The sequence below is a fragment of the Rhinopithecus bieti genome, unplaced genomic scaffold (assembly GCF_001698545.2).
Source record: "Rhinopithecus bieti isolate Rb0 unplaced genomic scaffold, ASM169854v2 scaffold_23748, whole genome shotgun sequence".
Classification (NCBI taxonomy): Eukaryota; Metazoa; Chordata; class Mammalia; order Primates; family Cercopithecidae; genus Rhinopithecus; species Rhinopithecus bieti.
The window spans coordinates 3,183,715-3,194,365 of record NW_016811596.1 but is presented as its reverse complement, the minus strand read 5'-3'; the positions used below and the strand labels follow the sequence as shown (position 1 = coordinate 3,194,365).

General features: G+C 40.7%; 1 protein-coding gene across 9 annotated transcripts in view; it reads left to right on the top strand.

The window, feature by feature from the left end:
- Nucleotides 1–10,651, top strand: part of RIMKLB (ribosomal modification protein rimK like family member B) — a 93,521-nt gene that overhangs the window by 54,624 nt on the left and 28,246 nt on the right. For all 9 annotated transcript variants that reach the window (XR_001889644.1, XR_001889642.1, XR_001889645.1 and 6 more), the window contains one exon: nt 9,953–10,183. Coding sequence is in view for 4 of the 9 variants with exons in the window: in XM_017894279.1 (XP_017749768.1) it covers nt 9,953–10,183 (231 nt within the window). In the remaining 5 variants the exon portion in view is untranslated. The remainder of the gene's footprint in view (nt 1–9,952; nt 10,184–10,651) is intronic.

The window sequence follows — 10,651 nt, the reverse complement described above, 5'->3', positions numbered from 1 at the left end:
TTTTTTTTTTTTTTTTAGAGGGAGTTTCATTCTGTCACCCAGGCTGGAGTGCAGTGGTGCTACTTCAGCTCACTACAAGCTCCGCCTCCCGGGTTCACGGGGATCCCAATACATTTTTAAATAGCTCTCTCCATGCAAAGTCAGAGGAAGAATTCAGGGATGCAATCCACTGCACTGGAAGAGACAAGGAACAGGGCTAATTAGTATTATGTTGGTGCAAAATAAATTGCAGTTTTCGCCTTTTAAAAGTAATGGCAAACACCACAATTACTTTTGCCCCAACCTATTACATAGAAATCAAGTTTGCAGGAATATATAGCCAAGAAAGTGATGAAAACTTATGAAGAGACAAACAAATTGTAGAGTCAGAATTGTAGAGTGCCTTATGTTCTTTCAATAGTAAGAATCAAGGGAAGTCAGTGAAATGAGGGTGCTGGAATTTAATCCAGTAAAGACCAGTCGCCTTGATAATGAGCCCCCACACTTTGATAGTGATGATATAGTAAAAAGGAAAAAAAAAAGCTTAGGAAGTAAATAATAATTAAGATCAGACCTACATATGGCCCCTCTAGCTGCCCCTTGGGAAATGTGTGTGCCTCAAATATAAGATGGGACCATGAAGGGAAGAATTGCTATTTTGAATAGAAAGAGTGAATCTTGTCTGCCAGCTCAAATCCTTCTGGTGGTGTTGCAGACCTGCTGTGGCTGACACTGGTTTACTTACAACCCATATAAATCAATCCAGGCTCTCAAGGCCCTCCACCTTCCACCCCACCTTCACTCCCAAAATATTTTTTAAAGATTTTAAAAACCACTCTACTACAATGTGCAAAGGCATCACCTGAAGATGTGGAAATGTAGATTCCACGTCAGAACATCTGGAGTGCAGCCTGTGAGTCTTCATTTCTTTTTTTTATTTTTTATTTTGTGAGATGGAGTTTCCTTCTTGCTGTCCAGGTTGAAGTGCAGTGGCACGATCTCAGCTCAATGCAACCCCCGCCTCCCTGTTTAAACGATTCACCTGCCTCAGTCTCCTGAGTAGCTGGGATTACAGGTGCCCACCACCACGACCAGCTAATCTTTGTATTTTTAGTAGAGACAGGGTTTCATCGTGTTGACCAGGTTGGTCTTGAACTCCTGACCTCAGGTGATCCGCCTGCGTTAGCCTCCCAAAGTGCTGGGATTACAGGTTAGGTCAGAGATAATCATGGCATCTTTGACTAAGACAATGACCACGAAGATGAAGGAAAAACAAACAAACAAACAAACAGATTGGAAATATTCTGAAGGCCAAATTAGCAGAATTGGTGCCACATGAACAAAATGAGAGAAAAGCCCCTAAATGTCCAGCTTTTGGAAGTGAGTGAGTGTGTGCCACTCCAGGAATAGGGCAGGTTACATGAACGCTGAGGTCCCTGTTGAATCTGAAATCTGGAATTCTAGGCCACCAGGAGCCTTAAGTGCTCTCTATGGAGTCAATATTTTCACAGATAGAGTGTTATGCAGCTATAGAAACACAGCATAGCAATTTACCAGCATGGCTTTGGAGTAAAGCAGACTTAAGTATTTTTCTTAGCTCTAATTAAGTCGATAGTCCCTCTAAACCTCACACATCTGATCCATAGAACTTGGATAACGTAATATCCACACATGGAGTCATTGTGAGAACAAACTGAGAAGATGCAGAGGAACATTTAGCCCACTGGCCAGCACATTATCACCATCATCATCATTAGTATAGAACATTCTGTATTTGAGAGGAGGTCTTACTATGTTGCCCAGGCTGGTCTTGAACGCCTGGGCTCAAGAAATCCTTCAGTCTCAGCCTTCTGTGTATCTGGGATTACAGGTGTGAGCCACCACATCTAGTTCATTCCTTTTTTTTTTTTCTTCGAGACAGAATCTCACCCTGTGGCCCAGGCTGGAGTGCAGTGGTGTGATCTTGGCTCACTGCAGCCTCCCTTATAGCTGAGATTACAGGCATGCGCCACCACACTCAGCTGTGAGGCTTCACCATGTTACCTAGGCTGGTCTTGAACTCCTGACTTCAGGTGATCTGCCTGCCTCAGCCTCCCAAAGTGCTGGGATTACAGGCATGAGCCAGTGCACCTGGCCTCTGCATCTTTATTTCTGCAATGACATGAAGTGATCAAAACACTTAAAATGTCTCACATTCTGCAATTGTTTGATCATTTCCTTTTGATGTTTGCCTCCTAGAGTTTTGTGTAAATTGGCTTGATTATATCCAGGTTACACAGTTTAGACAAAAAATTACTTCAATGGATGGTATGTACTTCATAGTACAGACAAACAGAAGCACAAAATGAGAGTCTGTATCACTGTTAGTGATTTATTAGTTCACATTCTTCTCTAAAAGAGTTTTCTCTACTGGTGATGAACTATAGTGCCTCCTGAAAAGGTTAAGTAAATGGAATTTTCCCATATTACCAGTTTTGGGAATAAGGATTTATGTACAGATAGTCCCTGATTTACAGTGGTCTAATGTAAGATTTTTCAACTTTACAGTGGTGTAGACAGAAGTGATAAACGTTCAGTATACTACTTGACTTCAAGGAGCATCTGTAATAATCCCCTCCTGAGGTACCAAACGGGGCTTTTTTTTACCGTTTCTCCATATTCATTGTGGATTCATGGACTTTTTATACTCACTGTGTTGCCAGTTCTTTTTTGATTGCCAGATCATCTCAAATTTAGCTAGTGGGAACACCTCCAGGTTGTCTCCTGTGTCCTTATAACACATCTCCATTAGTCTTTGGGTACTTTCTTAATTTTTGACACAAAGATTGTGTGGGCTTTTAATTTTATACAAACAGCAACTTTACTTGAAACTTTTAGTTAAAATTCTGAAAATACTATAAGCTTTCAAAAGATTTCAGAAGTCCAGCCAGGCGCGGTGGCTTATGCCTATCATTTCAGCACTTTGGGAGGCCGAGGTGGGCGGATCACCTGAAGTCAGGAGTTGGAGACCAGCCTGACCAACGTGGGGAAACCCTGTCTCTACTAAAAATACAAAAATCAGCCAGGTGTGGTGATACTCGCCTGTAATCCCAGCTGCTTGGGAGGCTGAGGCAAGAGAATTGTTTGCACCAAGAAGGCAGAGGTTACTGTGAGCTGAGACTGCACCACTGCACTCCAGCCTGGGTGACAGAGCAAGAGTCTGTCTCAGAAAAAAAAAAAAAAAAAATTCCGGAAGTCCTAAAAAATCATCTGGAACGCTCAAGGATGGAATAAAAGTAAATATCAGTAATGAAGAGGCTGCCATTTTTCTGTTCCTCGATTCCTGGGAAGAAAACCACTAGTACTTACTATTATTAGGAGTATAGCCAAACTCTGCCTTCAAAACACAGAAGTTTATAGTAGGTCATTTGAGAAGTTCCCCCACTTAATTATGGGGAAGGAGAGATTGTTACCATTCAGACTGGAGCATAATCATCCCTTAACACTATCAATCTGACAAAAGCATCTTTTAATACACAATACCTTTTATATCCTAATAAAAAAGGAAGAAAGATTGCTTCCCCACCCCATTGCTGTTCTAGGGTTAACTTATTAACCTTATTGTTACGTTAGCACTTTATTATACACTTGATCTGAAACTTATATCTAAAATATTTGTACCAAAATCTTAATTTCAGTATTAAGTCAACAAGCTAGATGAAAAATTTTATAAGTTGGGATTTAAGATGCTTATTTAAAAAACAATATATGTTAGAGGAGATGGGGTTAAAAACAAAGCACATTCAGTTGGAATACATGTTTTTACAGTGAGTAATGGAATCGTGGGTAAAGTTCTTCAAACAACTATGTGCTTCTGTTTACTAAATAACATGGGTCTGAGGGAAGAAACCATTCTCTTATATCCATTTACAAGCTCTGCATCAAAGGCATGAGTGATATTTGGTCAGTGCTCAAGAGATCAGTAGCTCATAAGGCAGAATCCTAAGAGATGTCACTTTGCCTTTTTGGCTCACATTGATCTTTCCAGCCTTGGATCCCTTCTGCTTTCCTAGAATAACATCAGGTATTTGTTAGAGGAGACATTGAATTTCTTTCCATCCTCACTAATACCCCCATAGTGCACTGTGCAGATGCAACTATACTTTGGGTTAGAGCACTCCCATTTTCCGGTGGCAACAGATAGACTGTTTATACTGGAGAGTGGAACAGTTTTTTGCGTCTTTATCCCATTTTTTAAAAAGAGCAAAAGTTATTTCCAGGTTAGCATAATGATAGGGTAATAATGGTTGAAATTTTTCTTGACAGTTTACATTGTCTTCCTTATAACTCAAGCTTTTCTCAAAGCTTGCTTTGTTTCTTTCATTTAATGGTTTTAGTTGTTCTCTCCTGATTTTCTTATTTTTTATAATACTATTTAATAATTCTAGATTTTGCTGGTTTTTTAAACTTTTTAATTTTTTTTTTTTTTTGAGACGGAGTCTCGCTCTGTTGCTTAGTATGGAGTGCAGTGGCACAATCTCTGCTCACTTCAGCCTCCACCTCCCAAGTAGTTAGAATTACAGGTGTATGCCACCATGCCTAATTTTTGTATTTTTTTAAGATAGTTCTTTCTTTTTTTTTTATTATCGTACTTAAAGTTCTAGGGTACATGTGTCAACGTGCAGGTTTGTTACATAGGTATGCATGTGCCACGTTGGTTTGCTGCGCCCATCAACTGGTCATTTACATTAAGTATTTCTCCTAATGCTATCCCTCCCCCAGCCCCCCACCCCACGACAAGCCCCAATGTGTGATGTTCCCTGCCCCTGTGTCCATGTGTTCTCATTGTTCAACTCCCACCTGTGAGTGAGAATATGCAGTGTTTGGTTTTCTGTCCTTGTGTAATTTTTGTATTTTTAGTAGAGACGGGTTTGCCATGTTGGCCAACTAGTCTTGAACTCCTGACCTCAAGTGATTTGCCCACCTCAGCTTCCTAAAGGGCCGGGATTATAGGCATGAGCCACTGTGGCTGGCCTTGCTATTTTTTTTTTTTTTTAACTGACTTTTTCCCTTTAAGTTTTACCCTGGCTCTTATTGAGGTCCTTGGTGTCTCTTTTTTACTTTCATATTTTCAACTTAACATATTCTTGTTTCTTTAGCTATTCTCAGGCTGATTCCCATAAGTGAATTTTTTTTTTTTTTTTGAAATGGAGTTTTATTCTTGTTGCCCAGGCTGGAATGTAATGGCATAATCTCTGCTCACTGCAACCTCCGCCTCCCTGATTCAAGCAATTCTTCTGCCTCAGCCTCCCAAGTGGCTGGGATTTTATGCATGAGCCACCATGCCTGGCTAATTTTTGTATTTTTAGTAGAGATGGGGTTTCTCCATGTTGGTCAGGCTGGTCTTGAACTCCTGACCTCAGGTGATCTGCCCGCCTCAGCCTCCCAAAGTGCTGGGATTACAGGCGTGAGCCACTGCGCCAGCTCTTTTTTTTTTTGACAAGGAATTTCACTCTGTCACCGAGGCTGGAGTGCAGTGGCTTGATCTCAGCGCACTGCAACCTCCGCCTCCTAGGTACAAGCGATTCTCCTGCCTCAGCCTCTCGAGTAGCTGGGATTACAGACGCCTGCCACCATGCCTGGCTAATTTTTCTATTTTTAGTAGAGACAGGGTTTCACCATGTTGGCCAGACTGGTCTCGAACTCCTGACCTCAGGTGATCCACCCACCTCGGCGTCCTAAAGTGCTGGGATTACAGACTGTGCCTGGCCCCATAAATTAATATTTAAATATGAATATACAGCTTTCACTCCACCAATATGACTGTGTACATATATGTATAGTTCCACTCTACATTTCAAGTACAGTAATTCTACTTTAAAATCCTTATGTCATTACCAAAGTCTTTCCTATCTAGATCCAAATCTAACATCTTCTGCCCCAAACCAGCTTCGCTTCTTAACATTCCCATTCTCTGTATCCTTATCTCAAAATTTTTCATCCTCAAACTGGCGCCAAGGCTTTTTTCAATTTTTAGAATGCTCTTTAGATTTGCTTATCTAGGCAAGTCACTGCTAAAGCCTAAGAAATGATATCAAGGGCCGGGAGCAGTAGCTCATGCCTGTAATCCCAGCACTTTGGGAGGCTGAGGTGGGCAGATCCTCTACCTGAGGTCAGGAGTTCGAGACCAGCCTGGCCAACATGGTGAAAGTCCATCTCTAAAAAATACAAAAAAGTAGCGGGGCGTGGTGGTGCATGCCTGTAGTCCAAGCTACTCAGGAGACTGAGGCAGGAGAATTGCTTGAACCCAGGAGGCGGAGGTTGCAGTGAGCCAAGATCGTGCCACCGCACTTCAGCCTGGGTGACAGAGTGAGACTCTGTCTCAAAAAACAAAAAAGAGAAAAGAAAAAAATATCAATATGCTTGTAGCAAATGATTGTGAGGAGAATGGTGTTAGCCACAAGCAAACCTCACATCTGCTGATGACGACATACCTATCCATGGGTGCTCCTGGAGAATAATTTCTACTTTTTTCACCTTCAAAAAAACCTTTTTTCCCTTTTAGGGTCAGGGTCTTTGTCGTCCAGGTTGATCATAGGTCACTGCAGTCTTAAACTCCTGGACTCAAATTATCCTCCTACCTCAGCCTTCTGAGTAACTAGGGCTACAGATACACACAACCACACCAGGCTAATTTTTTTAAGTATTTTTTTGTAGAGATGAAGATCTCATGTTGCCTAGGCTAGTTTCGAACTCTTGGTCTCAAGCAGTCCTCTTCCTGCTGTCTCCCAGAGTGCTGGGATTACAGAGTAAGCCACCAGGCCTGGCCAAAATTTCGTATAATTGTCATCTTGTTGGTAGATTCTCAAGATGGAATTCTGTTGGCAGAGGAGTATATGGAAAATGCTTCTATTCCCTGCTATACATACAGGGGAATAATTAAAAGATGGGATGACATGGACTATCAGCAGGCAATATCCAGCACAGACTCTCAATTCCTAATCAGAACAGATATAAATTCTTTAGTTCAGAACATATGGCTTTGCATATTTCACACTTTACCTGACCAGCCATATCTTTTACTGTACATCCATACAAGTCGCAGAGACACACACACATATTGTTAACATTTTTGCCCTGTGATTTGTGCTCTGCCTTACATTTGAATTGTCCTTTCTCTTTTTTTTAAACACACACACACCCTCGGCTCATGGTTTGTGCCTTAATTTTGCCATTAATTCTACCTCCCTGATTTTTCTTCCATCAGAACTACTACCGTATTTAAAAGTTAATACCATAAAAATTAATATAGTGTCTGTCTCCCACTAGAAAGCTTCTTGAAAGCAAGGACCTTATCTTATTTATCAATCTATTTTGACCATATAGAAAAGAATCTGACACATAGTACTTAATATTTACTGGATGAATATCAGTTATTTATTTTATTATTATTTTTTGATACGGAGTCTTGCTCTGTGCCCCAGGCTGGAGTGCAGTGGCACAATCTCGGCTCACTGCAAGCTCTGCCCCCCCAGGTTCACGCCATTCTCCTGCCTCAGCCTCCTGAGTAGCTGGGACTACAGGCGCCCACCACCGCACCCGGCTAATTTTTTGTATTTTTTAGTAGAGACGGGGTTTCACTTTGTTAGCCAGGATGGTCTCCATCTCCTGACCTCGTGATCCACCCACCTTGGCCTCCCAAAGTGCTGGGATTACAGGCTTGAGCCACCGCGCCCGGCCGAATATCAGTTATTAGTAAGGAATTGATCATATGGTGTATCTATAAAATGTAATCCGTTCAGCCCACCTAAAGTATTGAAATAAAGCTATATATGCTCTGATACAGAGAGATGTCTCTGATTTTTTTTTTTTTTTTTTTTTTTTGAGATAGAGTCTCACTCTATTGTCCAGGCTGGAGTGCAGTGGCGCACTCTCAGCTCACCGCAACCTCCGCCTCCTGGGTTCAAGAAATTCTCCAGCCTCAGCCTCCCGAGTAGCTGAGATTACAGGCATGCACCACCACACCTGGCTAATTTTGTATTTTAGTAGAGATGGGGTTTCACCATGTTGGCCAGGCTGGTCTCGAACTCCCAACCTCAGGTGATACACCCGCCTCTGCCTCCCAAAGTGCTAGGATTACAGGTATGAGCCGCCACTCCCAGCCAATAATTTTAAGTGATTTTATATCTATATATGTTTCTGTATACTTAGATGACAGTAGGGAAGATACGTACTAATAACCTTAAGTACCTCGAATGTTGTATAGAAGGTGAATATGTTCTGTATTTTTGTGTTTGAATGTTTTAAACAAGTGTAGTAGTCCTCCCTAGCCACAGTTTTGCTTCACATGGTTTTGCATGCTGTTTTTAGTTACCCATGGTACAGTATAATAAGATTTTGAGAGAAAGGGACCACATTTACATAACTCTTATTACAGTAATTGTTATAATTGTCCAGTTTTATTACTAGTTACTATTTCTTACTGTGCCTAATTTATAAATTAAACTTTATCACAGGTATGCGTGTATAGGAAAAAGCACAGTATATATAGTTCTCAGTTTAGGCTTTCCACAGTTCCAAGCATCCATTGAGGGTTTTGAAACGTTCCCCACAGACAGGGTGGGATTACTCGTGTGTGTGTGTGTGTGTGTGTGTGTGTGTGTGTGCATATATACACATAAAATTTATATATACACTATATATATATTATATATATATAATATATATTTTTTAAATGAAAATAGAGTTTAAGAAGCAACTCGGGGCAGGTGCGGTGGCTCATGCCTGTAAGCATTTTGGGAGGCCTAGGCAGGTGGATCACTAGGTCAGGAGTGTGAGACCATCCTGGCTAACATGGTGAAACTCCATGTCTACTAAAAATACAAAAAAGCCAGGCGTAGTGGCAGACGCCTGTAGTCCCAGCCACTTGGGAGGCTGGGGTAGGAGAATTGCTTGAACCCAGGAAGCGGAAGTTGCAGTGAGCTGAGACCAGCCACTGCACTCCAGCCTAGGTGACAGTGAGACTTTGTCTCAAAAAAAGAAGCAACTCATATAAATACCTTGTTTGTGTATTATTTGGGGTCTCCCTAAGTGGAATGGAATTGGGTAGATATTCAAGAAACATTTCTCTTAAAAAATTGTTTTCTTTTTTCATTATAGAGACACATGTTCTCACTTTTTTAAAAAGCATACAAAACATAATATAGAGAATTGCGTGGAGCACAATATTAAAATTTTCTCTTCAACCTCCCTCTTCCTGCCTTGCCACCCAGTCACATTCAGAGGAAGCCAGTTAAATTGTTAAACCGCTTAGATTTTTTTTTTTTTTTTTTTTTTTTGAGTCTCTCTGTGTCACCATGCTGGAGTGTGGTGGTGTGATCTCGGGTCACTGCAACCCCCATCTCCCTGGTTCAAGTGATTCTCCTGCCTCAGCCTCCCAAGTAGCTGAGATTAGAGACGCCTGCCACCACACCCAGTTAGTTAGTTTTTGTATTTTTAGTAGAGTTGGGGTTTCACCATGTTGGCCAGGATGGCCTCGATCTCTTGACCTCGTGATCTGCCCGCCTCGGCATCCCAAAGTGTTGGGATTATAGGTGTGAGCCACCGCACCCGGCCCATATAGGTATTTTTTATGTGTATGCACAAATAAAACCTTTTCTCAGATTTGCCCTTTAAAATAAAAACTCAACATTATGTATCTAGGCATTTGTTCATCTCTGAACATACATGTTTACGACATTCTTTTTAATGGCTATGTGGTAATTCATTGTAGTGGTATGTACTATAATTTCTTTAACCAGATATTTTTCTAATTAAATTTTCTTTTTTCTTACAGAGGAATATCTCGATCCCAATTTAATATTAACAAAATAGTACATTTCATTTTATGATCCAAACTTTGGCATATTACTGTTCCTCTATGGCATATTACTATTTCTCTATTTTATTGTATATTTCCCTCTAATGGTTTTGGCCTTGTTTTTATGTATTTCAGGTCTGCGGATCAATGGAGAGCTAATCACTGCCTACCCACAAGTGGTGGTAGTCAGAGTACCAACCCCTTGGGTGCAGAGTGATAGTGACATCACTGTTTTGCGCCATCTAGAGAAGATGGGATGCCGGTTAATGAACCGACCTCAAGCCATCCTGAACTGCGTTAATAAGTTCTGGACATTTCAAGAGTTAGCTGGCCATGGTGTTCCTCTGCCAGATACTTTCTCTTATGGTGAGCCTACTAAAGAGCATGCATAGCCTAACTATTAACCACTGATAGTTTAATAGGATAAATTTACAAACATGAAAGAACATCTTACAGAAGTGACTTTCAGTTTTAACACACTGGACAGGCTAATTACAAATCTTAAGATTTGTTTCATATTATGGGGGAAAATAGGGTTAACAAACTTTCAAGATTAAAAGTATTTTAGGTTTTACAAGCCATGAGTTCTCTGGTAACCCTCAGTAATGCTGTTGTAGCATGAAAGCTGCTGTAGACAATGCTTAAACAAATGAGTAGTTTTGTTCCAGTGAAACTTTATTATAAAAACAGCCAATAGGTCAAATTTGACCCGTAGGCCTTAGTTTGCCAACCTCTGTGGTAAAAGATAATAGAATTTTATGACATTAATTTTTCGTTTTCTTCATTACCATTTTGATAACTCAAATATTTTAATGTTTTAAAGAAAGTAACACT